We start from the raw sequence: 27,619 nt of genomic DNA, 5'->3' as shown, positions 1-27,619 counted from the left end.
CACCTCTCTCTCTCTCTCTCTCTCTCTCTCTCTCTCAAACATGTTTGCTCAAGTACTTAAAATGACACTAAGCCCGAGCCCAATCTCAATCCCGTGCCCGACAAGAAATTCCCAAGCCAATTATCGCAAAAGAACCAAGAATCATGTTTATGATCCAAAAATGGAAAGCTTGGGTTCGGTTGAAAATGACTTGCCCTTCAATAAGACCATGCCAAATTTGCCCTTTAGCACTGGGTCCATATCCCCACCACCTCAACATGTGGTGAGGTTTAATAAACATCAATATGGTGGTGGTGGTGGTGGTGAGAAGGTGGGGCGGAAGGATTTGATGAGGGTGGCAGTGCCCGACAAGAATAGCGGTGGTCTCTGGGCCACTTGGCAGACGGCCACAGGGTATGTGGAGACCGGAGAGGCGTTGGCTATCATGGAACCCTCTGGTTCTGGAAAATTAACGCTTCTCGATGCATTAGCAGGTCTAATCTCTCTCTTTTTTGTTTTTAATCACCAGCAAAATAATTTTATACTTCTAGCTCTTTTTAATTTGTTTTTCATATTTTCTCTAAGGGTATGCTCTGACACACGCTATTTGAGTATGTAGGTCTGCACCTTTGAGTCGCCTTGAATTCTTAACGGTTTTGGATAGAAATCCATAACATATGTGTGTAACAATCGATAACATTTGCATAGAAATTCATACTAACATTTACTAGTAACGAATTCATGACATGCAAAAGAAACTTATGACTTACAAATCATCAATTTCTTGAGGCCTTCCCAACTCTGAGGTCCAAGGCCTTTTCTTTTTTCTTTTTTTTTGGGTAAACTGGAAATGCATTAAGAAACATAATTCAGTGTTTACAATTCTAGGATAGACTCCCAGGCCTTTCCTCTAACGGCCTAAAACTTGGACTGCCCCTCGCTATATTTACCTTTGATTCACACGACAAGTACTCTTCTTTTATCCCATCACAGACCATATGCGCTTCTGGTCTTTCACTATAGAAAATAAGGTCATTACTGGCCTCGCAAGTCAACCAAAGTACTGCACAGCAACATGCTTCTCAACAAAAAATTTCAAGTTAGAAATACTTGTTTAATTGAGAATGACATCTTAGTAGAATGTTACTGTTGACTGAGAGAGGGAGAGCGCACCCATTCAAAGGTTAATAAATTCTTTTTTTCCCTATGAGAGAGAGAGAGAGAGAGAGAGAGAGAGAGAGAGAGAGAGAGAGAGAATCCATATTTTGTTTTTAGCGGAAACAAAATTAGCCATACATTATTTGATGCTCCAATTAAACACTGTGATTAAAGGGGTCAACATCTCGCGTTCCATATTTTGCATTTGGGTCTTTATTCTGGCTAGGGTTGGGCTTGGGTGAATCAAGCATTTAGGTGAGGGTTTTTTTTTTGTTGGCGTCTTGCAAGCAGGCCGGTTAATTCTAAGATTTGAGAGGCGAGGATGTAGGTTAAGATTTCTTGAGAAGTTGTTCAATGCATTTCTTTTCCTACAAGTATTGTACTGATTTCATTTAGCCCGTTTTGGAAATCAAAAAAAATATCTCGCGTTCCATGCTTTTATTTATTCCACTTTTCACGTTTAAAGTGTTTGTTAAGATCCAAAATAGATAAAATGGTACTATTAGTTAGTAATAAATTTCCATCACTATTCATGTGCTAATATTTTTTTTTTGAAGATGATGTGCTAGTATATACTATTAAAACTTGGGTACCTCTTTTTCGTACAACTGTACATGTAAAAACTATTGTACGATTTTCTTCCGCCGACGAGGCAACAAATCTATCTTTCTGAACACTGTATGATACACGGACCTTGGTTTACTTTTGCGAATTCTTTTCTCCGTCAAGTTAATGTAACCTTTCGTTTCTTTATATTCAGCTATGTACATTTTTATTTCTGTTATCCGATTAATACAAGATCAAAGTTTTTGTTTCTATTTCCTGCGTTATAGTACTAACGGGTTAAACAACTAACTGCAGGGAGACTTGGTCCAAACACGAAACAGCACACCGGAAAGATCATGACCAATGGCCATAAACAAACTCTTGCTTCTCGCACATCGGTTATGGAGAGAGAAAAAAGTGTGGAAGTAAGTTGAAATTAATGTAATTAATTAACAACTTAAGTGAATTGAAATGCCCGAAATCAAGCTATAAATGTTTTGAGTCTAAAAGGTGTTATGTACAGGAATAAATACACTAATAAAGTTGTCATTCCCTCTAATAGCTAACTTAAGCTTTTAGGTGGGTTGACGGTTAATTAACAATCTAAGGGCATCCGCAATGGTAATAATCAAAATCAATAACCAAAATATGTCACGTCAGCATTTGATTATCTATTTAGTCCATAATCAAACTTAACAACCTCTACCTTTACATTGGTTATTTTTGGATCCATAACCAAAAAAATCCCACAATACACAATGCACATTTGTTTAATCACAAACGAGTTTCAATCACGCACCTGATTATACCAAATTATTTGTCTCGATAAGACGATTCCAATGTGAGGTATTTTTGAGTTATTGAGGTTTAAGTTTGATTATTGAGTTGTGGTTATTAGTAAAAGTTGTTAAGTTTGGTTATGGAATGGATGAAATTTGGTTATTTGTTAAAAAACTTGTAACTTTGCTTATTACAATATGGGATATTTTTTGAGCATTATTGTTAATTTTGCTTATCCAAACCCATTTGCTTATTACAATGGGGATGCTTTAATATGGTAGTAGAGCAAACCAGAGGCGGCTCTAGAGTTTTAGTTCAACAGTGACAAAAATATAAATAATTTTTTTTTGAATACAAAGCTCTACATAAAATGAAATTTTTTATTATGATTGAAATTGAATTGTGCTTAATTTATTTTGTTTTGTTGAGTCATATTATCTACATACTTACAAATTTAAGTGATGTTTTTTTTTTTTTTAATTTTATAATTTGACTATTCATGAACAATTTCGTGCCAACAATATGAAAAAGCAAGAAAGAAAAATCAAATTATATAAAATTTTAGTACATTTTTCAAGTCCAGAGGGTTCGTTTGAATCATCTAGACTCCATGTGGAGCCGCCCCTGGAGCAGACAATATATCTTGTGTTCGAACCTCACTGCCTAATGACTAAAATTTTCACATTTTTAGCCTGCTTATGCAGGAGAGTCTGACTACATGTGAGGGGCCATATTGAGAATAAAAATAATAAAGTTGGCCATCTCTCTAACAACTTAAACTTTTAAATGAGTTGGTGATTAATAATTTTTTAACTATCTGTACACATTCAAAGCATGGGCATTCGAGAATATTTTATCAGCATTTATGTCTTCGGTTTTTTGTTGGCATCTTGTCAAAAATGTTTTGTAATATTGTTTTATTAGAAAAAATCGAGTGGCTTGGAGTTAGATTAATTTTTGCGAGTAGCAGTAGAAGGAGAGTCGTTGTACTCTTTGAACCTCTCTCAATGCATTTCTTTTTCTTCTTTATAAATTTCATCTTTTGTTATTTTATGATTAGTGAAAATTTTCATCGCCCTTTAAAAAAGGGAAATGATTTTGCCACTCCCTTTTTTGTTAACGCCACTTCCTTGCAAGTGTATTTTTGCTTCAAAAATACACTTGAAAGGGAGTGACGTTAACAAAAAAAAAGATTGACAAAATCAGCAGCCTAAAAAAAATAAAAATCTAGGGGCTGTACTTTGAGATCAGGTAAAAGTCTTGTTCTTTTCGGTGTTCGGTCAATGAGTTTTTCTTTGCTTTTTTTTTTCTTCTCGACTATACTTAAAAGAAATGAAGAAAAAAAAATTGAACTATATTATTCGCCAATTTACTAGAAACTCGAAATGAATTTAAGATGAATAGCCATTGAAAAGAGTTGTCTTTTTATCAAATGTTACATTCCAGTACCCACTATGAGCATCCACGATGGCTTAATTAAAATTGGATAACCAAAAATTGTCACATCACCTTTTGATTAACTATTTAAGGAATTGCTAAGGTTAGCAATTTAAAGGTTCACAATGAAATAATCATATTGGAAAACCAAAACTCGTCACATCACCGGCCTATTCAAACTACAAAAAACTAAATACTGTATGTGAACTTAGTAAACAGTTTTTTAAAAATAGTTTTCGAACTAATAAAAACTAGTTATTAGAAGCGAAATAGTTTTATGAAAATTTTCAAAAAAAAAAAGTTGTAAAATAATACAGTGTTTTTAAAATAAAATAAAAAAACAGTTTTGTGTGAAAACTTCATTTTTCAAAAATGGTTTTTAATTTTTTTTTAAAACATTGTTGAGAGATAGAGGGGGATAAAGAGAGAGTTTTTGTATATTGAAGGATGTACTTATTGAGAAAATATGATGTCCACTAAATTTGGTTATTGGACAACTATTTGAGCTACTTGCACGGACCTACTTATGGCGGTCCGATATCCTCTGTCCTGAAATCATACAATTCAACGGTCGAAAAATCTCTCTGCACAGAGATTTTCCGAACTGAGGATCGTGCCTCCTACTTGACCTCCTACCTATGTAACTTGCACACACGAGTGTTAGTGTCATTTCTTTAATCGACGGTGATCATAACTACGTACTTCTTAATTCTCTTTTCCCAGGAGTTTAGAAAAATCAAAAAAAGTGAGACCGGAAGTCGAATCCACAAGAAACCGCGATTCCTCTGCCTCCATGGGATGAGAATGAGTGCCGAAGTGCTCCAGACGCAGCTGATCAAACGGTGGCCCGAGGCATTGCTCGGGAAATTAGACCTCGTCTTCCCCAATGGCCCTTATTTGGCCCAGGGCAAATCCGATATTGAAGACTTCTACGATCCTCCTTTTTACGAGTGGTTTCAGTATAGCCAGGTAAAAATACAAAAACAAAAAACTCAGGTTTTTTTTTTTTTGGCCATATTTTATAGCTAGCGGGGGTTAGTAGGAAATTATTTAACGAATGAGCTCAGAGGCTATTTATAGCCTCGTGAGACTCGAACCTTGGTCTCCACAGAGAGGGGACATGAGCAAACCATCTCACAAAGCATGGTTTCTCGGGTGTTTGAGAGCCATTTATATTTTCACGATTCTGAATTCTAAATTACAAATAAAATTAGTATTCGAATTCAAAAAGCTCCTCTGTGTGGTTTTTAGATTTTACATTCGTTTCCGACGATGCATTCCATAATATGTGGCCAAATAAGCAAAATCCAATAACCCACAATGCAAAATGACAATCATGACTCCCAAGGGGTTCAATCTCCTCTATTCTAAAAACCCCTATGCCTCTATGCCGAGGAATTTTCCGGACGCTTGATTTAAAACATGACAGATGGGTTTTTTGGCACAGAGGATCCTGCCTCGACTCCCAGATACCCTCTCATTTTCAATGTATTTATTACTCTGTATTTATTAGAGCTTTTGATGTTGGGGTGATTTTAGCTGCCCATATTGGTGCAAAGAATGCGTTTTTGACTTAATTTTTTGTGAATTGTGTTTTGTGTAATTAATAGGATTATCAGGAGGTTTCCAATTTCGATAACTGTCTTGCTTACGTTGAAGATTATATGATCAAGCATGGACCATTTGATGGTCTGATGGGTTTTTCCCAGGTGGGTAGTTGATATTTGATATATTTTCTAGGTGAATGATTTTGTTTAAGTTTATTTCTTATAGTGTCTTGGAAAAAACATTTTTAAAGAAAGTCTAGGAGACAAAAGAAACCACATGAATTACATGGATGACAAGATTTTGCTAAAAGTGGCCAATTCCATCTATCATCTATGTATGGTTTTTAGGAGGAGAGCATCCTTTCCAAATTTGGAGGTAACTAGACGGTCCAATTTTGATTTTTCGGGTCTCATCCGAGACCCATTAAGATGATCTGTTATCGTTGATATTTCAGAGCCCATTAAGACAATTAGTAATCCCCTCGGCAAGTGATCGATTCATTTTCATTTCATATGAAAGGGTTCTGATCTGATAGTCTCACTTTGTCTTTCCTTTCTCAATATAAAATTTATTGCGAAATCATGTTTAATTAAACACCGAACATGAGTTTTGGTTGGAATAATCTTCTCGATGATCTCTACAAGATGAACGATTGATATCATGAAAATTGACCAATACAGTTATATCCAAAACTAGAGACAAGCCCTGTTCCTTTTCATTTTACCGGAGTTTCTGAATCCTACACGTTTTTGCTTATCAATGTTTTCTGTATGTCACCATATCCTATCATAATGAAAGTTCAGCCGGATGGTGACATTTCTGCAATATGAGTCCTTATTGTTTGGTGGTTCTACGTCCACCACTCTGTTTCACCGTTTCTCTCGCTGCAGCGCTCACTCTCACTGTCCGTCTTGGCAATCAACGTCCGGATTTTAAAATAACTCTAGTTAAACTCTTCCGTGTAAAAGTTATTTTAAAATCCGGACATTACAATTCGGATGGTGCAATTGAGAGCAGTGAGGGCCGGGTGCGGTGAAACAAAACGGTGGGGTAGAGTCGGTAGACTTTTGCTTATTCTGATGCTGGAAAAGCTAACAATTGTGTGAGTGTTGGTTGAAATAAAAGACCACAAACGGCCACACGAGAAGTTGTCTGATCATATTTAGTCGTCAAAAGGACTCATTTGCTTACTTCTCTGAGTTCACCGATTATGTAATTTGCTCACAATGAACTGTAGGGGGCCGTTATATCTGCAACATTGCCAGGACTTCAATCACAGGGTCTGGCACTCACAAAGGTTCCGAAGATCAAGTACGTAATCTTAATGTCGGGGGGTAAGTTTGGCGGATCCGTATCCAAGTTTGCCTGTCCCAAACTGGCCGCCGATGCCTTTTCATCTCCTGTCCAGTGCCCTTCCCTCCACATTATAGGTAGCTTCCATCTTCTGATGCTGATTTTGGTACTTTTGAACAGTAACATGAACCAAAATTGAAGACTCAATTGGTACTTACATTACGCATTTATGTATCTTGTGTTTAACTTACAGGCGAAACAGATTACTTGAAAGAATCAGGGATTGAGTTGTTGGACTCGTTTGTGGATCCAGTTGTGATTAATCATCCCAGAGGGCATACAGTAGCCAAACTTGGTTAGTATTACGTAGTCTAAGGTCTCGTTCCAATAAGATTCTTATTTCTTAACTACTTATATATCTATCCCGTTTTACAAGACAAGTCATTCTTTCGCAATACATCATCTTTAATCTAAAAAATAAGTTAAATGAGTACTTATTTTAGTTAGCGATATATGGCCTAAATGTTTTCCATATATGTCGAGACTTTGAAGAAATTTCAGATATCGAACATATCAATATGTCGTAATCTCCAAAATTTGTCTCGAATTTTGAAGGAAGCTAGCTTTACAATACTGGTGTTTGGTTACAGCCAAAAGTCGAATAGATGAACTTGCTCGAAGAAATTAACTGACTTCCGTTTCTGGGTTTTGCATTTTAACAGATGAGAAAGGCCAGAAGACAATGCTCAGCTTCATTGAAAAGATTGAGAAGATGTAACTGCAACAACAGTCGAATTTTCTTAAATGATGTTGTAGATAGTTCTTTGATTTTACCATGTAAAAATGGACTATTTTTCGTATGGTTACGCATCTCGCGCGAACTCTTATTCGATCGTCTTGTTTTGATCTTGAATGAACAATAACTGCAAAGGATTAGAACGGCACCGACATCTTTAGTGTACATTTATTCAAATTGAAATCCTATGATTTTAGAAAATATGCAATTCTGTATAGTTACAATGTGTAGTTTCTGGAGCTAATTAATTGGCAAAAGGACTTGTTTCTGGTATAACTAATTAGATCGGATAGCAATTCCATTCAGTTGCATTGTAAAGCGTTCTTATGTAATTGGTTGCCTCTTGGACCCGTGGGAGGTGCTGTGCCCATTTGAACCGTTTATCTCAACAATTAATGGTCCAAATTAAAGAAACAAACTAGCCTTGCCCATGCAAGCGAACATAGGGAGAAAATCCAAGGAACAGACACAAAGGGAAGTTGTTCAGTTAACTTCCCAAAACCAAGGAGCTGTTAGTAAATTGTGCCTATAAATTGGAACTGCATGTTTGCTCCCTAGTAAGCACAAACATGAGCACGACAAGATCAACATGATAATGAAACCGCGCAAATTTTCGAAAAAAGACATATGGCGTACGTACACTCAAGTTTTTTTCAATGTCTTATGAATATTTCGTTGGCACATGTTAGGCTAGGTTGAAACGTGACAAGATAGCATTGAATTGGTGTTTGATAGATCATTTGCTTTAATATAGTGGAGGAGTAGGGTTCTCATATACCCCTCCAATTTTTAATCGACCAGAAGAAATGGGATGCATTTATCACCTTTATTTTTGCGGCATCTTGTTAAAAAAGATTTTTTGGTGGGCATTTAGAAATAGGCCTGGTCCTCTTGTACAAATATCTTGAGCACACATTTTTCACACCCAGAGTTCCCAATCTCACCCGGCCCGTATGTTTGGAAGGAATGAAGTTGATCTCCGGTAAAAGAATTTACATTCTATCCACCTCAGGCAGAAACTTTAGGGTTTCCACCACCCCCATTTCTGGGCCCCACCATATATACTTTAAATGAATTTGAATAGTTTATTTTGTAGGATCCGTAAAGTAATATATTTTCAAAAAAAAAAAAAAATCAATTTTATTCGACATTGATAAGTATATAGTAAATTAATAATTAATACTGAAAACTGTCAAATCAATGTGTTGTCGAGTATGATACATACCTGCACATTTTTTTTTAATGAATTACTCCACAAGCTAATCCAGGTGATTGTTCCAAATTCATTTAGCCAAGAGAGTTCAATCCCATCTTTTCTTCGATCCGCAAATGTCAGTATGGTTAGAATAATTATATTAAAATCTTGAAATAGAAGTTCAAATCCTAACCTCCAATTGTGGAAACTTCATGTTCAGCTTTCAAAGTCAATTGGCAACGAGTGAAGAAATCCAAATGTTATTAAAGTGATCACTAGCTCATTTCACTCCCAAGCAATGTGAGACTATATTTTTATGACATTCTCCTCAAGTGCAGCCACATTTATAGTCTGTCACGTATGCATGTGTAGCCTCTTTTTCGGTATGTCATTGTGGGGTGGTGATTGTGAATTTTTAAAATATGGGGTGGAATGGGTCCCACTTTGATACCATGTGAAAACTTTATGTCTAACTCAAAACTAATAGACAATATAAATGGAGAGATCTCGAATATCATTAAATGACACTTAAGTGCATTCGCGATGGCATTTGACAAAACTCCTTTTGGCAAGTTCAATCCCATCTTCCTCCTACGTACAGAATGTGGAAAAGGGTAGGATATTCTTTTTTGCTAAATTTCAACTCTGTAATATTCCAGAGACTAAGAAGCTGCAAATACATTATATACAGAAAGTATCAAACTAAGCACACAAATTATGGCATATTCTTTTCATATTGCAAGACCCAATTTATAAGTAGTTCAACGGTATAGGATTCAAATTTGCACTAGTCGTAGATTTAGATGATTTCTAGATTCAATGAATTATTTTCTTCTCATAGTATACTATTCGATTAATTCTCGCTCACGTCTTAGACTTACTTAATATGTGCATTCCTTTTCACAAATTATTAGGCCGGCAACGGTTGGATCCTTAACAAATGGTATCAGTGCACGACTGTGGTCTATACGATGTGAGAGCCTCACATTGTGAAATATTTTTACGTGTCACCTCTTGGATCCATTGTGTCAGAACAAAATATTGTACACGATTAAGTATTTTACCATGGCCAATAGGGAGGACGTTGATGGGTCAAGGTATAACGAGGACGTTGCACATTTAATTTTATAAAAAAAAATTGAGGGAGATCTTGATGGTGACAGACCACTTCCAAGTGGTATCAATCGACCAATATCAATCAATCAATACGTACGCTATACAAATGTATTTGTCTCTCCTAAGCCTCCAAATTCTCAATCCTATTTTCCTAAAATTTTATATATTGAGGGGGTTGTAATATTTTGTAATTTTTGTTTATTTGTTTTGTTTATTTTTCATTTTTACAATTGCAAATTAATTTGAATTTATTTTATTCAATTAAAATTTTTAATTCATAACAGTAGATATATATGTCTTTTCGTGCATAAATTGGGGACAACACTAATGTGCATTGAACACAGGACTGGATAAAAAATTGAATTATATTTTTTGTCAACTAATGTTGCGCCCATTTGTTACATGGAGCCAAAAAATACCAATGTAATTATTATATTTTGTTCTGTGCATCGAACGGGCTCAATGCTAATACAAGATATGCGTAAGCCAATACTACTTGGGACTGATAATAACTTGAGCTTGATCTTTTGGGCCATATGACAAGGCCTACGTACTGTCACAAATTATTAGGTCAGTAAAAGATGGGTTTATATTTGTTGATTTTAACTACCCATTTTTTGTTGGTTCTCCGATAGCTATCTACATTTTTTTTCTCGAATTTTTTTTATAAAAAGAAAAAGAATTAAACAAACTAAGGGCACAACGGCAAACCGCATGTTTAAATATGGACATTTTGAGGCCTATAGGGTGTTTTGGAAACAGGTTTTCATCCAACTTAATTTTTGTTGGATTCTCCTTTTTCCTTCTCCAACTTAGGCTCCGTTCAGTTGTCAGGAATGTTGTACTGAAAAGTTATTCTCAAGAAAAGTTAAGTAAAGTGAAGTAAAGGAAAAGGAAAAAGAAATCTATTTTCCTGTGAGAGTTCATTTGACAAATTTTTTTTGCAGGAAAACTAAAGTTTAGTGGTTCATTTGCCGAGAAAAGACACTTATGATAAACTTCTTTATTTTTATTCCCATGGCTATTTTTAAATAAAAGTAACTTTGAGAGCTAAATAATAGGCTATCACATTTCAAAAATGAGCACATACGGAAAATGTATTTTATCTAATGCAAAGCCTTAACATGAAATGAGAAAATCGACTTGCAATTCCTTATTCAATTTGCTATTTTCTAAATGGTCATGCAAATCCCTCATTTAAATTGACATCCCCTAATAATCAACCGTACAAATGAAGTTTAAAAAATAAGTAGATGATAACTAAATAAACAAATGTTAAACAACCGTGCTTGGTTAGTTGCCGATACAAAAACTCACTGATTAGTTAGTACAAAACAAAATTGAACACTAATGACAAGATAACTAAATACTTCCAAAAAAATAAATTACCAATCTTTTTCCACAACAATTATCTCAGAAAGTACCATAGTAGTCGAAATTGTTATTGCTCACGTAAATCTCAAAGTGCCTTTCTAAGAACCTAATTCGTATGTTTTTGGTATTGGCGTCATTCACTTTTTTTCTTACCCGCCATTTATTTTGGCCCCACAATGGAGAAAACTTTTCCCGTGATGCAAAATTCTATGCTTTTGGCCAGATCACTTTTGCAAGAAAGTAAATCTTGCAAGAAAACTTAAAAACATGTTTTCCACTACTTTCCTGCCAACTGAACACTACAAAAACCATTTGTCAAGTTTCTTAATAAAATTTTATTGCCTATCAAAATAAAAATTACAACGGCAAATTGTCACACGAGACCCAAAAAATCATGACGGTAAGACACCAGCCAAAACAACAAAGACCAAAGGTAAAAAAAACGCCCAAAACAAAGCAGCTAAACGGCTACCTACATTTTGCGTTTCTGATGAAATTCCTTAAGCTAGAGTTGAAGTCATGAAGTGGAAGGAGAGAACATACGTATTGTAAGCAGCTAGTAGTGTGTAATTTTGTGTAAATGCCTTGGACATTAAAAAAAAAGCTGCCCACTTCTTGACGCTGTTTTTTTTGTAGGCAAAAGAATAATTTTATTAATCTCCGAACCAAAGAGTTACAAAGATTAAAAGGAAACTGGGAAAACGGCATTACAACCAAAAATCTATACCCTAAATATGTTGGCACCTAGGCTAAGGATATTCAAATGCCACCCGCTACAATAAAGGGAGAAGAGTTGGCAAGTAGCCACCCCGAACAAAAACCTGGTAAGTTTAAGATTACATCAGAAACAAACACAACTGAAACAACTAGGATGGGACTGTGAAAATCATGTCTTCGAATCTAAGGGACCAATGCGCGCACTTCTTGACGCTGTTGCAACATCATTTAATTTAATATAGTTAAATATCAGTCTATACTGTAAGCAAATGTTTTTTGCCTCGAAAAGCGTCCAAATCCCACATATCAACGGTGAGATTTAATTGCATTATATGATATTCTTCAAATATTCACTTTGAGTGAATACATCCCGCATATCAACGGTGAGATCTGATTGTATCATATGATATTCGTATGCAATGAAATACACTTTAATGTTTTATAAAAGAGATTAAATTCTAATGCTTTATAAAAGAGATTAAATTCTTTTTGGTTGAGGTGGAAATCCTATGGTTTTTGCCACCCATTGTGAGGCATACCGAGCGTTCACTACAGTAATCTGAACTGTTCATCGTGTAGGATCCGCAAATTATTTGTCCACGTAAAAAAATCAGCTTGATCGGACATCAATTTTTATATCAAAAATTAAATTTTGGTTTATAAAATTGACGCTTATGTACAATTTAACTTTAAGAAGTGGTAACAGAACCAAACCGTCCGTTTTATAAACCACAATTTAACTTTTAATATAGCTATTGATGTCCGATCAAGCTGATTTTCTGCTTGAACATATTAATTTGCAGACGTTACAAGATGAACGATTAAGATTATTGAAGTAAACGCTTGGTAGGGCCCATAATAGATAATAGCAGAAACCATGAGATTTCCGTCTCATTCGGACAGAACACATCCCCTATATAAAATACACCTTAGAGTAAGTAATGAGACAAAAACAATTAGTACTACTCCCTCCATCCCTTATTTAGAGTCCAGTATTTCATTTTGGGTTGTCCTTTAATAAGTGTCCATTTTGTAAAGTTAGTGGGTAAAAATTGGTGCATTGTCTACTTTGCCCTAAAAGTAGATTCCATTTTGATAAGTTAGTAAGTAAAAGTGTAATGATGATGGGTAAGTAGGAAAAATGAGGGAAAAAGTTGATGTGAAAGGTATAATGATGATATCTTTTTAATAAGTTAAAGTTACGAAGCAGGACCCTTAAAAAGGGAACGAGGGAGTATTATCCAAAGCTAGGTCATGTATTACACATAATCTTCCCACCAAGCCTATAAATACAACTAGTTCTCAAATTCACACCCCATCTCTCTCTCTCTCTCTCTCTCTCTCTCTCTCACACACACACACACAAACATGTATGCTCAAGTACCTAAAATGACACTAAGCCCGAGCCCAATCTCAATCCCGTGCCCGACAAGAAATTCCCAAGCCAATTATCGCAAAAAGACCAAGAATCATGTTTATGATCCAAAAATGGAAAGCTCGGGTTGGATTGAAAATGACTTGTCCTTCAATAAGACCATGCCAAATTTGCCCTTAAGCATTGGGTCCATATCCCCACCACCTCAACGTGTGGTGAGGTTTAATAAACATCAGTATGGTGGTGGTGGTGAGAAGGTGGGGCGGAAGGATTTGATGAGGGTGGCAGTGCCCGACAAGAATAGCGGTGGTCTCTGGGCCATTTCGCAAGCGGCCCCGGGTATGTGGAGACCGGAGAGGCGGTGGCTATCACGGAATCCTCTAGTTCTGTAAAATTAACGCTTCTCGATGCATTAGCAGGTCTAATCTGTTTCTATCTCTTTTATTTCAAATCATCAACAAAATAATTTTCTACTTCTAACTCTTTTTAATTTGTTTTTCATATTTTCTCTAAGGGTATGCTCTTTTTGTTTTTTTTTTTTTTGATCAGCAAAGAAATTTTGTTAACCCCAATAACAAAGTTACAAAGATTAATAGGAAACGGGAAGATTTGACACACACTATTTGAGTATGTATGGTCTGCACCTTTGAGTCGCCTTGAATTCTTAACGTTTTTGGATAGAAATCCATAACATATGTGTAACAATCGATAACATTTAAGTGAGAATTCATAACATTTACTAGTAACGAATTCATGACATGCAAAAGAAACTTTATGACTTACAAATCATCAATTTCTTGAGGCAGTCCCAACTCTGAGGTACCAGTCTCAGGCCTTTTCTCTCTCTCTCTGGTTTTTTTTTTTTTTGGTTAACTGGAAATGCATTAAGAAACATAATTAAGCGTTTTACAATTCTAAGGTATACTCTTAGGCCTTTTCTTTAACGGCCTAAGGCTTGGACTGCGCTAATTTCCCTTTGATCCACACCTCAAGCACTCTTCTTTTATCCCATCACAGACCATAAGCACTTCTGGTCTTTCACTATAGAAAATAAGGTCATTACTTTCCTCGCAAGTCAACTAAAGTACTGCACAGCAACATGCTTCTCAACAAAAAATCTCAAGTTAGAAATACTTGTTTGAGAATGACAACTTAGTCGATTGTTCCTGTTGACCGAGAGAGGGAGAGCGCACCTATTCAAAGGTTAATAAATTCTTTTTCCCCTATGAGAGAGAGAGAGAGAGAGAGAGAGAGAGAGAGAGAGAGAGAGAGAGAGAGAGAGAGAGAGGGAGAATCCATATTTTATTTTTAGAGGAAACAAAAGCTATACATTATTTGATGCTCCAATTAAACACTAAGATTAAAGGGGTCAACAACTCGCGTTCCATATATATTTTGCATTTGGGTCTTTATTCTGGTTAGGGTTGTGCAGGGTGAATCAAGCATTTAGGTGTAGTTTTGGGCTTGGCCCGTAGGGTTTTTTGTTGGCGTCTTGGTAGCAGGTCGGTTGGTTCTAAAATTTGAGAGGCGAGGATGTAGGTTAAGATTTCATGAGAAGAAGTTGTTCAATGCATTTTTTTTCCTATAAGTAGGGTAATGATAAGGCCACGACACCTTTTCTTAGTGGCACGACTTTTCCTATGCATTGGCGATTATACCCTCGTTGGTCCTACGAGACTCGGGATTCTGTTCATCTTCTCACTTTTATAAGTACGGAGTACTATTTTCTAAAGTTTTCGTCTTCTCCCCCATTTCCTCACTACTCCACGTCAAACGATCAAACCTTCTCATTTGATTTCGAATCTTTCTCTTTTGGATACAACACATACAAGTACCCCATCTCTTCCAAGGTCTAACACTCATTTTACATGAATTAGTACTTGCAGCGAACTTCAAAATATTTCTGCAAAATTGAAAATGAAATTCAAACCCTCTACCGATAAAAAATATTCAAACCCTCTCCCTCAGACAACCCCATTTTTGCCTTTTTCTCTTCTTTCACACTTTACGATTGGTTTGATTTTGAGGCCATCCATCTCTACCTCACGTGTTTCATAAACATTCCGAAATGAAAGACAGAAATCGGTGGAAACAAAGATGAAATGCTCGATTCCGAGATCACCGACAGCAAACTGAGACATTGTCGACCACCGAAGAGGTCTTTCATGGTCGTTGTCGGCACCGGAATGGGTCTTGATGACATCTGGTCATCTACCGGCGAGGAGGTTGGATCCGATTCCGAAATGATGGTGAAGGACATGCAAATCGATTGAAGCGAGAAGATAAATGAAAGACGAAAGTTAAATGGGCCTGACACACCTATGATGCAAGCAAAGGAAATAGAAGTAGAGACAACTAGAACAAATTGAGGGCAAAATTGTCAAGACAACAGGAACAATCGTGGCACTATCAGAATAAGTCGTGGCATTAGGGCCACCTAGGGCTGTAAATGAATTGAGCCATTCGCGAACTGTTCGAGGCTTGGTTCGGTAAAAGTTCGTTCGAGTTCGATTCGTCTGCTAAATGAACGAACCTGAACCTCAATTCTAGGCTCGTTCCGTAAATGAGCCGAACCTGAGCCTAACGGTATTCGGGTCGGTTAGGTTCGCGAACCTATACTTAAATTTAATTAATAATTCAATAGGGATCTATTTGTAAATGTAAAAAATTTTAAGGTTGTATATATAATTCAATACTTATTTTTCTCCCAAATTCTATACGATCAATGAGAGAGTTTGGGTTCGCTTGAGTTTAATGAGCTGAGCTGAATCAAACCTGAGTCTTGACGAGCTCAATTCGAGCTTAGATTCCGCTCGGCTCGATTCATTTGAGTTTAACGAGCCAAACTCGAGCCAAGATGTTCAAGTTCGAATCGAACCCGAGTCGAATCCGAGCCAAACTCGAGCCAGACTAGTATCTTAACGAACCCAACCGAGCCGAACCCGAGCCTTGAAAAATTTTAACGAGCCGAACTCGAGCCAAGTTGTTCAGGCTCGAGCCGAACCCGAGCCGAACTCATACCTTAATGAACCCGAGCCGAACTTAACAGGGTTCGGCTCGATTCGGTTCGTTTACCGCCCTAGGGCCACCCCTATAAGTATTGTACTGATTTCATTTAGCCCGTTTTGGAAATAAATAAAAACATCGCGCATTCCATGCTTTTATTTATTCCACTTTTCACGTTTATGGTGTTTTTTAAGAACTGAGATAGATAAGGTGGTCCTATTAGTTAGTAATAAATTTCCATCACTATTCATGTGCTATTTTTTTTTTTTTTTTAAGATAATACTTTTAACCAAAATTCTGGGTTGGGATCTTTGTAGTGAAACCTCAAAATAGGATTGCAATTAGATCAATTTTGAGCAGTAGAAACCTAATTATAGGAGTAGATGAACATGCTCTCGCTTGCCCTTTTTGTTTGCAGGAACTAGAAACTCCAGTGCATGTGTTGCGTTCTTGCCCCTTTTCTACTTACATATGGTCAAAGATACCAAATTGGTGGAACCTAGCTTGGGTGGCTCCTTCAAATTTGTTGGAGTTATGTTCTTGGTGGTTCTCTTCCCGGTTTAATATTTTGGAGAAACATCTTTGGAAATATTGCTTTTATGCAACCCTATGGTCTATTTGGTTTGCAATGAATGATGCTATATTTAACAACAAAGTTGTGAATCGTAATCAAATAGAGGAGTTAATAAAAACAAGGGTGGCATTGTGGATCAAAGCCAAATTTGATCTAAAGGTGTATACAGTGGAAGATATCAAAAGAAACCTTGACGGTATTAGAAGACTTATTATTTAGGTGTATTTGAGTGTATCTTTCCTTATCTTTTTGGGATGTGGTACACTTTCTGGTTCTCACTTCCCCTCTACTCGATGTACCCTCTTCGAATTTAATAAAATTTTCTTTTGCCGAGAAAAAAAAAATTCTTTGTAAAAACTACTGTACGATTCTCTTCCACCGACGAGGCAACGAATCTGTCTTTCTGAACACTATATGATGCACGGACGTCGGTTTACTTTTCGGATTCTTTTTTCGTCAAGTTAATGTAACCTTTCGTTTCTTTATATTTTTTTTTTTTTTTTTTGGATCAGAAAACTAGCTGTACTGCTTTCGTTTCTTTATATTCAATTATGTATTTTTAGGACTGGGAGACCCTGCCAAGCAGGGGTGCTCGGCAGAGGTGCCTAGCGCATTTCGACCGTCCAAAAGTGTTTTGGACGGCCCGGATGCAAAGATACCGAATGGATTTAAAAAAAAAAGAAAAGGAAAAGGAAAAGATGTTTCGATCTGGGCCGTCGATTTTGACATGAACGGCCAGATTGGCCGCTCGGCACCCGCTCGGCAGGGGTGCCGCTCGGCAGGGTCCCCGGGTCCGTATTTTTAGGCCCCATTCCCGAACGCTAAATAAGTGTTTATTTTTCAAGAAAGCAATTTCAAGCTCAAAAATGATAGGCTTATTTAAATATAAAAATATGCAATATGAATCTTGTTTGATGTGCAAATAAAAAAAATTAAAAATTTTTTTTTATTTACATTATTTTTTAATTTAAAAATATGAAATAAATATTTTTTTTTTAAGAAGGTATTATGAAACGGGCTCTTATTTCTGTTATCTGATCAATACAAGAACATAGTTTTTGTTTTTATTTCCTCCGTTATAGTACTAACGCGTTAAACAACTAACTGCAGGGAGACTTGGTCCAAAGACGAGACAGCAGACCGGAAAGATCATGACCAATGGCCATGAACAAACTCTAGCATTTCGCACATCGGCTATAGAAAGAGAAAAAAGTGTGGAAGTAAGTTGTTAATGTAATTAATTAACAACTTAAGTGATTAATTCAAATGCCCGAAATCAAGCTATAAAATGTGGATTGACGGTTAACAATCTAATATGGTAGTAGAGCAAACCAGCGGCGGCTCCAGAGTTTTAGTTCAACGGTGACAAAAATATAAATAATTTTGGATACAAAGCTCTACATATAATGAAATTTTTTATTATGATTGAAAACAAATTGTGCTTAATTTATTTTGTTTTGTTGAGTCATATTATCTACATACTTACAAATTTAAGTGATGTTTTTTTTTTTTTTTAATTTGACTACTCATGAACAATTCAGTGCCAACAATATGAAAAAGTATGAAAGAAAAATCAAATTATATATAAAAACGGGGTAGTTCCGAGGACACTCAAAAAAACACCTCATAGTTCCCGATCAAATTTTGATGATTCGAGCCGCTCAATGTGATCAGAACGTGATTTTAAAGTTACCGCTTAAAATGAGCAAAAAAAAAAGACCGGAAAGAGATTGATCCGAACAGTTTCGATTAGTTTTATAGAACGGTTCAAATAAAAACTGCTCAAATCAAGCATTTTTTGGTCTTTTTTTTTGCTAATTTCTAGAAGGCACCCTTAAAATCACATTCTGCACACATTGAACGGTTGGGATCATAAAAATTTGATCGGGAACTATGAGATTGAGATTTGGGGTGTTTTTTTAGGTGTGTTTTTGAATGTCCCTTGAGCCGCACCGAAATACGAAATTTTAGTACATTTTTCAACGCTAACCATTTGGACTCCATGTAGAGACGCCCCTGGAGCAGACAATATATCTTGTGTTTGAACCTCACTGTCTACCTAATGACTAAAATTTACACGTGTTTAGCCCGCGAGAAATCAGAAAAAAAATGATTAATGAAAATTTTCTTCTTTATGTAAATTTCATCTTTTGTTATTTTATGATTAATGAAAATTTTCATCGCCCTTAAAAAAATAAAATCTAGGGGCTGTACTTTGAGATCAGGTGAAAGTCCTGATCTTTTCGGTGTTCGGTCAATTGGTTTTTCTTTGCTTTTCTTCTCGACTATACTTAAAAGAAAAGAAGAAAAAGAAATTGAATTATATTATTCACCAATTTACTAGAAACTCAAAATGCATTTAAGATGAATAGCTATTGAAAAGAGTTGTCTTTTTATCAAATGTTACAATCCAGTACCCACTATGAGCATCCACAATGGCCTAATTAAAATTTGATAATTAAAAATTGTCATATCACCTTTTGATTAACTATTTAAAGAATTGCTAAGATTAGCAATGTAGGGATTCTCAATGAAATGTCATATTGGATACCAAAAACTCGTCACGTCACCTAATCAAACTATAAAAAAAAAAACTAAACACTGTATGTGAACTTAGTAAACAATTTTTTTTAAAATAGTTTTCGAACTAATAAAAACTAGTTATTAGAAATAAAAAAAAGAGTTTTATGAAAATTTTCAAAACAAAAAGTTGTAAAAAAAATTATTTTTGAATTTTTTAAAAAAGAACCGTTTTTTGAAAAATAATTTTAAAAGGTTTTAATTTTTTTTTGTGTAATACAATTTTTTTTTTAAAATAAACAGTTTTGTGTAAAAACTTCCATTTTCAAAAACGGTTTTTAAATTTTTTTTTAAATCATTGTTGAGAGAGAGAGAGAGAGAGAGGGAGAGAGAGAGAGAGAGAGCCAGAGAAAATGTTTTTGTGTAATGAAAGATGTACTTGATTGAAAAAATGTAATATCCACTAAATTTGGTTATTGGACAACTATATGAGCTACTTTCACACACCTACTTATAGGCTATAACAATCCGATATCCTCTGTCCTGAAATCATACAATCCAACGGCTGAAAAATTCCACGGCACAAGAGTTTTCGGAACAGAGGATCCTGCCGCCTGCTTGACCTCCTACTCATGTAACTTGCACACACGAGTGTTAGTGTCATTTCTCGAATCGACGGTGATCATAACTACTTCTTAATTCTCTTTTCCTAGGAGTTTAGAAAAATCGAAAAAAGTGAGACGGGAAGTCGAATCCACAAGAAACCGCGATTCCTCTGCCTCCATGGGCTGAGAATGAGCGCCAAAGTGCTCCAGACGCAGCTGATCAAACGGTGGCCAGAGGCATTGCTCGAGAAATTAGACCTCGTCTTCCCCAATGGCCCTTATTTGGCCCAAGGCAAATCCGATATTGAAGACTTCTACGATCCTCCTTTTTACGAGTGGTTCCAGTATAGCCAGGTACGAGAAAAAAAAAACCTCTTGGGTGTTTGAGAGCCATTTATATTTTCATAATTCTAAATTCTAAATCACAGATAAATTAGGAGGTGTTTCCAGTAGCGAAAATTTTTTAGATTTTTATTTGTGGTTGTGCAGTTGTTCGGTGTTTCCGGTAGTGAATAAGTTGTTGGGAAATGTCAAGTTATTTTGAATAAGTTGTTGATAGATTTGTGAGTAGAGTTATTGTAGCAAAAATACTTTTTGTTGACAACTATTTTGTTAGTAGAAATGTAATGCCCCGAATTTCGGAACATTAATAAAAACATTTAAAGGACAATTTTTCCAATTTAAAATTTATAGATTTAATACATCACTATTTCAAAAGTAGTGTCATCATATTACAACCATATCGAATTAAGTTTAAGTAGCCAAATTTGACCAAATATTACATTTCTCCAAATAAACCTTGAAGCTTTCAAAATAAAGTTGACTTAAATTAAATCAGAGCGATTACGCATACGGAAACCAAGGTTCTTCGGCTCCCTCCTCAGCAGTGTTAACTCCAGTCGGATTGTACGACACTTATGTTCTGTCTTCGATACCTGGCATTCAAGTTACCAGGGCAAGATAGTACCGTGAGCGATGACGCTCAGTAGCCAAACCTACCTGAAACCCATAACTTACACATAACAAGATAAGGAAAGCAATGCAAATAATAAATGGCGCTTGATTTCAATTACTACTCCTTAACTTATGTGAAATCTAGGATCTCACCTTGAGATCCGTCCTACCCTTAACCTCCAGCGTAAGGCAACCCAGTATGATTTAGACTGCTCCTTGCTGTGTCTCGTTGATAGCTACCAAATTATTTACTCGGATCTACAGTCGACGCAACCACGCAAGGAAGGAACCAAACCTGTTCTCGCAGCCAATCACAACTGTGCCCTACCTAGGGTTACGTTTCTCAAACAACCTAGGCCCCTGTTAGCACCCATCTTAACACAAGACTGGGCCCTTGTTAGCACCCATCTTAAAATCATAACTCAATCACCTTCCAATTTATCCTTTACTTATCAACGTCTATATAATCCTCTAATCGTATACCACCCCATGAACCTAAGTCCGTTCTAAGTTCTCGCAAGGCGATAACATTTATCAAGACAAATAACAATAACAATAATGGATGTCATTAACAATGATGCTAACAAATACGAAAATTATAATTAAACCTTTGTTAACTAATAGAAAGAAATCACCGTAACCGTAACTCATCCTTTAACGGAAATTTGTTATAACTAATATACTAGTAGAACATTAAGCATAAAAAGGGAGGATATCAAGGCTAGTAATGGCCATACTAGAAGGAACAAAGGACATATTTCCATTTCATCAATCTTGTCTAAGTTAACAATTCCTAAGTGAGCATGATTTCAAAGGCCCTTAAACATGGAATTAGCTAGCATTACGAGACAAAAAATTTCGGAACTCAAATAATCTGACCATTCTTTTATTTATCATGCATGGTTCTCTTAACCAACATTTCTAGCTCATAAACTTAATTATTTATCACATCATTACCCTAACTCAATACCATTTAACTTGATAAGGCAGTTATGAGAAAACTTTTCAACAAGGCACAAATTTCATTGATATAAAAGTTCACCCAAATTTATATTCCAAGAGCCTACCGTGCCAGTTCTACACCATTTGTTCTGTAGGAAAAATATAGTACATACACACAACATTCAAATCTCTACATTATCCCACTATAGACAAATATACTAAGGGAGATAGGATTTAACTACCTCTCTTCCCGAAGAATAAGCGGTGGTTTGAAGAAAAAGAAACGGAGCGAAACGACGGTTCGGTGGTGACTCGGTTGCGGTGACTTGGGACCCAAATGGCTGATTTTATTTTTTCTGGAGTTGGTTTCTATACAGTTTTCGAGCTGGAATGGAGTAATGGTGATCGATCGGATTGTTTTGGACTGAAATTGTATGGTTCAAGTTGCAGAAATTTTAAAGAAGAGATGGTGGACTTTGTAGATGGTAGGAGGCGTTGGAAAAAGAAAGTAGTGTTCACTTCTTTAGTCTCTCGATCTTTCTCTCTGCCGAGAATATGAAATGGGGGAGGTAGTTGATTTAAAAGTGTCATTAACTTAGGCCATCCACAGTGGTATAATCAAAAGCAAATTATTTTTAAAGTTAATAATGTTGATGTAAAAAATGACTCATAATGGTATAGTCAAACTTAGCAACATTCTTAGAAATAATCAAATTTTGGGCTTTGGATAACCAAAACTAGCAACATTTTTCAATAATCAAAATTTGTGGATCTCACACCATATAAGTTAATTGGTTCCAAAATTGTATACACGCATGTTTCAAATGATATTTTATTCTTCGCATGCTCTATATCTCATTCTCTTTACCCACAAACTGTTTCTCTTTCTTTCCCTCCAAAAGTGAAGCTCATATCTTTCGTTCATCTACAATTCAACTAATTATCGCCGGATTAAGGTATTTCACTTTTTTTTTTCGTTTCTATTTTATTCTTTTTTCATTCCTCTCCTTGTGATTGAGTACATGAAGAACCTTGCATTCTTTTCCAAATTCAAGAACACATTTGATTTTTTTTTTTAAGTACATGATTTTTTTTTTCCAAATTCATAATATGAGGAATGGAAGTCACAAATTTTCCCCAAAATTAAAGAAGGTACGTAAACGATATATTTTTGCCCGAAAAAAAAAACGTAATGGAAGGAAGTGATCAATGGTGGAAAACATAAGGAGAGAGTGAAATTGTAGTGGACCCCTTATTTTGGTTATGAACTAGAAGTGACCATTGTGGACCTCAACATTGTTAAGCTTAGCAACCTCTTAAATGGATAATCAAAAGCTGATGTGTCAACTTTTGGTTATCCATTTTTGATTATACTACTGTGAATGGCCTTAGGTAAAGATCTCTTGGATAATAGGTGGTAAATTTATGGGTTTTGTTTAGAGGTTAAAGGAAAGCATTAGAAAGTGGTGTAGGATTCTTAGTGGCTAGGGAAAAGATACGGCTAAAAATGGCTAAGCATGAAAAAGTAATCTGATGGGTGATGGAAAACAAAGGAGGTGATGTTTGGTTTAGTTGGTTTGAGATGGTTTGGTTAGAGTAAATGGATGGGGTGAATGGCAGGCAAAAGACCAAGTACAAGAAGAAGGTGAGGCTGGGTATTAGTGTTAGGTTAGGAAAAATACTCTAGTGCAATCAAAGTACACACAAGGAAAATTACTCACCGGTACACCCGCACACACGAATGATTATGGAAATAAAATTTTGTATGACAGCATAAATAATTTTTTTCGAGCAAAATAATTATTTTTGATTGAATAATAATTATTAGTTATTTTTAAAAAAAATCGGGTCTTTACAAGAAACGAGATGGTAAAATGCGTTAAGGTTTTAGTGTTTTTTGTTAGTGGAAACGGAGCCTAGTATATAAGTATTCAAAAAACTCCACTATGTGGTTTTTAGATTTTGCATTCATCTCCGATGATGCATTCCATAATATGAGGCCAAATAAGCAAAATCCAATTACCCACAATGTAAAATGACAATCGTGGCTCAGCTCCAATCTTTGTCCCGAAAAACTCCTGTGTCTCTATGCCGAGTGATTTTCTGACAGTTGAAATAACATATGGGTTTTTTGGCACAGAAGATCCTACCTCGACTCCCAAATACCCTCTCATTTTTAATGTATTTACTCTGTATATATTTGAGCTTTTGATGTTGGGGTGATTTTAGATGCCCATATTGGTCCAAAGAATGTGTTTTTTAACTTAATTTTGTGTGAATTGTGTTTTGTGTAATTAATAGGATTATCAGGAGGTTTCCAATTTCGATAACTGTCTTGCTTACATTGAAGATTATATGATCAAGCATGGACCTTTTGATGGTCTGATGGGTTTTTCCCAGGTGGGTAGTTGATACTATTTGATTTACTTTCTGGGGGAATGATTTTTTGTAAGTAGTTTCTTGTCTTGTCTTGGGAAAACATTTTTTAAGAAAGTCTGAGAGGCAAAAGAAACCACATGGCTCGAATCATAACCGAGTAATGGACGGTTTCGATTTGTATGAGATTTGTATGCTCTAGGATTTGATCCGAGGCATTTGTGCCGAGATGAACGGCCGGATCGGCTGCACTGCACCCGCTCGACAAGGAATGTTGGTTGAAACGAAAGACCAAAAATGGCCACACGAGAAGTTGTCTAACCGTACTTGTTTAGTTGTCAAAATGACTATTTCGCTTACTTCTCTGATTCGCGGATTAATTTGCTCACAATAAACTGTAGGGAGCCGTTATATCTGCAACATTGCCAGGACTTCAATCACAGGGTCTGGCACTCACAAAGGTTCCGAAGATCAAGTACGTAATCTTAATGTCAGGGGGCAAGTTTGGCGGATCCGTATCCAAGTTTGCCTGTCCCAAACTGGCCGCCAATGCCTTTTCATCTCCTCTCCAGTGCCCTTCCCTCCACATTATAGGTAGCTTCCTTCTTCTGATGCTAATTTTGGTACTGTTGAACCGTAACTTGAACCAAAATTGAAGACTCGATTGGTACTTACGTTACGCATGTGTTTAATTTACAGGTGAAACAGATTACTTGAAAGAATCAGGGATTGAGTTGTTGGACTCGTTTGTGGATCCAGTTGTGATTAATCATCCCAGAGGGCACACAATAGCCAAACTTGGTTAGTATTACGTAGTCTAAGGTCCTGTTCCGCTAAGAATCTTATTTTGTAACTACTTATATATCTATCCCATTTTACAAGACAAGTCATTCTTTCGCAATACATCATCTTTAATCTAAAAAACAAGTTAAATGAGTACTTATTTTAGTTAGCGGAACATGGCCTAAATGTTTTCCATATGTGTCGACACTTTGAAGAAATTTCAGATATCGAACATATCAATATGTAGTAATCTCCGAAATTTGTCTCGAATTTTGAAGGAAGCTAGCTTTACAGTATTGGTGTTTGGTTACTGCCAAAAGTCGCGTAGATGAACTTGCTCGGAGAAAATTAACTGACTTACGTTTCTGGGTTTTGCATTTTAACAGATGAGAAAGGCCAGAAGACAATGCTCAGCTTTATTGAAAAGATTGAGAAGATATAACTGCAACAACAGTCGAATTTTCTTAAATGATGTTGTAGATAGTTCTTTGATTTTACCATGTAAAAAGGGACTATTTTTCGTATGGTTACCCATCTCGAACCCTCAAGATATATCCGATCGTCTTGTTTTCATATTGAATGAACAATAACTGCGAAGGGTTAGAACGGCACCGACATCTTTAGTGTACATTTATTCAAATTGAAATCCTATGCAATTGTGTACAGTTACATTGTGTAGTTTCCGGAGCTAATTAATTGGCATGATCAAAAGGACATGTTTCTGGTATAACTAATTAGATCGGATAGCAGTTCCATTCAGTTGCATTGTAAAGCGTTCTTATGTAATTGGTTGTCTCTTGGACCCGTGGGAGGTGTTGTGCCCATTTGGACCGTTTATCTCAACAATCAACGGTCCGAATTAGATCGAGAAATAAACTAGCCTTGCCCATGCAAGCGAACAAAGGGAGAAAATCCAAGGAGCGGACACAAAGGGAAGTTGTTCAGTTAACTTCCCAAAACCAAGGAACTGTTAGTAAATTGTGCCTATAAATTGGAACTGTTTGCTCCCTAGTAAGCATAAACATGAGCACGACAAGATCAACATGATTATGAAACCGCGCAAATTTTCAAAAAAAGACATATGGCGTACACTCAAGTTTTTTTCAATGTCGTATGAATATTTGGTTGGCACATATTAGGCCAGGTTGAAATATGACAAGATAGCATTGAATGCGTGTTCGACATATCATTTGCTTTAATATATAGTGGCGGGAAATCATGCCCTGAAGAGTCCGGACTTCAGAGTAGGGTTCTCATATACCTCTCCAATTTTATTTTTTTTTGATCGGCAAACAGAACTTTTATTAAATTCGAAGGGGTACATCGATGAGGAAACCAAAGTTGGATAAAACACCCTCAAATACTCACTCTACACCTTCATTTTTCGAATCTCATCCAAATAACCTTTAAAATCCTCCACCGTGTAAATCTTGATGTCATACTTAGCCTTCATCCACATGGCTACTCTACTTTTGACTACCTCCACCACTTCCGAAGCCTGGGTTGTTGCTCCGTTGAAGATATAATCATTCCTCGTTAACCAAATGGACCAAAGAGTTGCAAAAAAGCAGGCTTCCCATATATATTTCTCCAAGTTACGAAACCTATTCCCAAACCACCAAAGTGCTACATCTGCTACTGAGGATGGGCATGCCCACAGGACATTCCACCAATTCAGAATTCCTGACCATACTGTCCACGCAAAACGACAATGTAGGAGTAGATGTTGAGGAGTTTCCACCTGAAGAATACACAAGGGGCAGAATACACAAGGGGCACACTGCCAAGTGAATTTCAGAAATTATGTTCCTATCGACAAGTGCCAATCTTGTTGCAACTCTATTTTGAATGGCCATCCATGAAAAAAATTTCCACTTTAGGTGGGCTCAAGTTCCGCCACAACGAACCCAGAAGAGTGTTTCATGATTGAGTACGGGATTCCCACTGCCTATAGACCGATTTCACTGAGAAAGTTTTATCTGTTGTCCATATCCACTGAAGTGAGTCTGGTTTTGAGGGATCCAATGTCATACCGTTCAGTCTGTGTTTTAAGTCCTCGTATTGCAGATTCTCCCGGACACGTAGCGATCCTCTAAACTGCAGATTCCAATCTCCACTGCCCCTTTCTCCACCGATATTGCTCAGAACCACATTCTGTTGGATGGATCGTCAATATAGCCTTGGAAATTCCTCTCTAAGTGTAGTAGAATCTAGCCAGTTATGTTCCCAAAAAAGTGTATCTTGACCAGAGTTTACTTGCACCTTAAAGCCCTCCCGGAGAGGAAATCCAAGGGCCGAATCAATATTTCTCACTGAGCAGATGTCCATCCATACATTAGAGATCGAACCCGAGTCATGTGTATAAGGAAGCCAGCTCCTCCGGTCCAGATTATATTTTCCACAATTAACTTTTACCCACAAAGAGTTTTTATCATTTCCAAATCTCCACCACCACTTAGCAAGAAGAGCCAAATTTTGTTGTATCAATCTCTTGACCCCTAAGCCCCCATTTTCCTTCTTCATAGTAATCTTCTCCCAATTGACC

At 36.3% G+C, this 27,619-nt stretch overlaps 2 protein-coding genes across 2 annotated transcripts; both read left to right on the top strand.

Moving 5' to 3' along the window:
* LOC131302342 (uncharacterized) lies at positions 1 to 7,685 on the top strand. The gene is made up of 7 exons (XM_058328915.1): positions 1 to 473; positions 1,999 to 2,108; positions 4,624 to 4,869; positions 5,511 to 5,609; positions 6,686 to 6,878; positions 6,995 to 7,096; positions 7,464 to 7,685. The coding sequence occupies exons 1-7, from the start codon at positions 41 to 43 to the stop codon at positions 7,517 to 7,519; spliced, it is 1,239 nt and encodes a 412-aa protein (XP_058184898.1). The 5' UTR covers positions 1 to 40; the 3' UTR covers positions 7,520 to 7,685.
* A 5,924-nt stretch (positions 7,686 to 13,609) lies between these two features.
* On the top strand, positions 13,610 to 25,685 carry LOC131302341 (uncharacterized). Its single transcript, XM_058328914.1, has 7 exons — positions 13,610 to 13,733; positions 18,005 to 18,114; positions 20,128 to 20,373; positions 24,217 to 24,315; positions 24,693 to 24,885; positions 24,991 to 25,092; positions 25,461 to 25,685. The coding sequence occupies exons 2-7, from the start codon at positions 18,046 to 18,048 to the stop codon at positions 25,514 to 25,516; spliced, it is 765 nt and encodes a 254-aa protein (XP_058184897.1). The 5' UTR covers positions 13,610 to 13,733; positions 18,005 to 18,045; the 3' UTR covers positions 25,517 to 25,685.
* The last annotated feature ends 1,934 nt before the right edge of the window (positions 25,686 to 27,619 follow it).

Source organism: Rhododendron vialii, chromosome 10a (genome assembly GCF_030253575.1).
Source record: "Rhododendron vialii isolate Sample 1 chromosome 10a, ASM3025357v1".
Taxonomy (NCBI): Eukaryota; Viridiplantae; Streptophyta; class Magnoliopsida; order Ericales; family Ericaceae; genus Rhododendron; species Rhododendron vialii.
This window is presented reverse-complemented; position numbering and strand designations above follow the sequence as displayed.

Coding starts and splice junctions, on each gene's coding strand:
- LOC131302342 (XM_058328915.1), top strand. CDS start 41: ATGTTTGCTCAAGTACTTAAAATGACACTAAGCCCGAGCCCAATCTCA. Junction 2,109..4,623: donor AGAGAGAAAAAAGTGTGGAA/GTAAGTTGAAAT, acceptor CTCTTTTCCCAG/GAGTTTAGAAAAATCAAAAA. Junction 7,097..7,463: donor GCATACAGTAGCCAAACTTG/GTTAGTATTACG, acceptor GCATTTTAACAG/ATGAGAAAGGCCAGAAGACA.
- LOC131302341 (XM_058328914.1), top strand. CDS start 18,046: ATGACCAATGGCCATGAACAAACTCTAGCATTTCGCACATCGGCTATA. Junction 24,316..24,692: donor GTCTGATGGGTTTTTCCCAG/GTGGGTAGTTGA, acceptor AATAAACTGTAG/GGAGCCGTTATATCTGCAAC. Junction 24,886..24,990: donor CCCTTCCCTCCACATTATAG/GTAGCTTCCTTC, acceptor TTTAATTTACAG/GTGAAACAGATTACTTGAAA.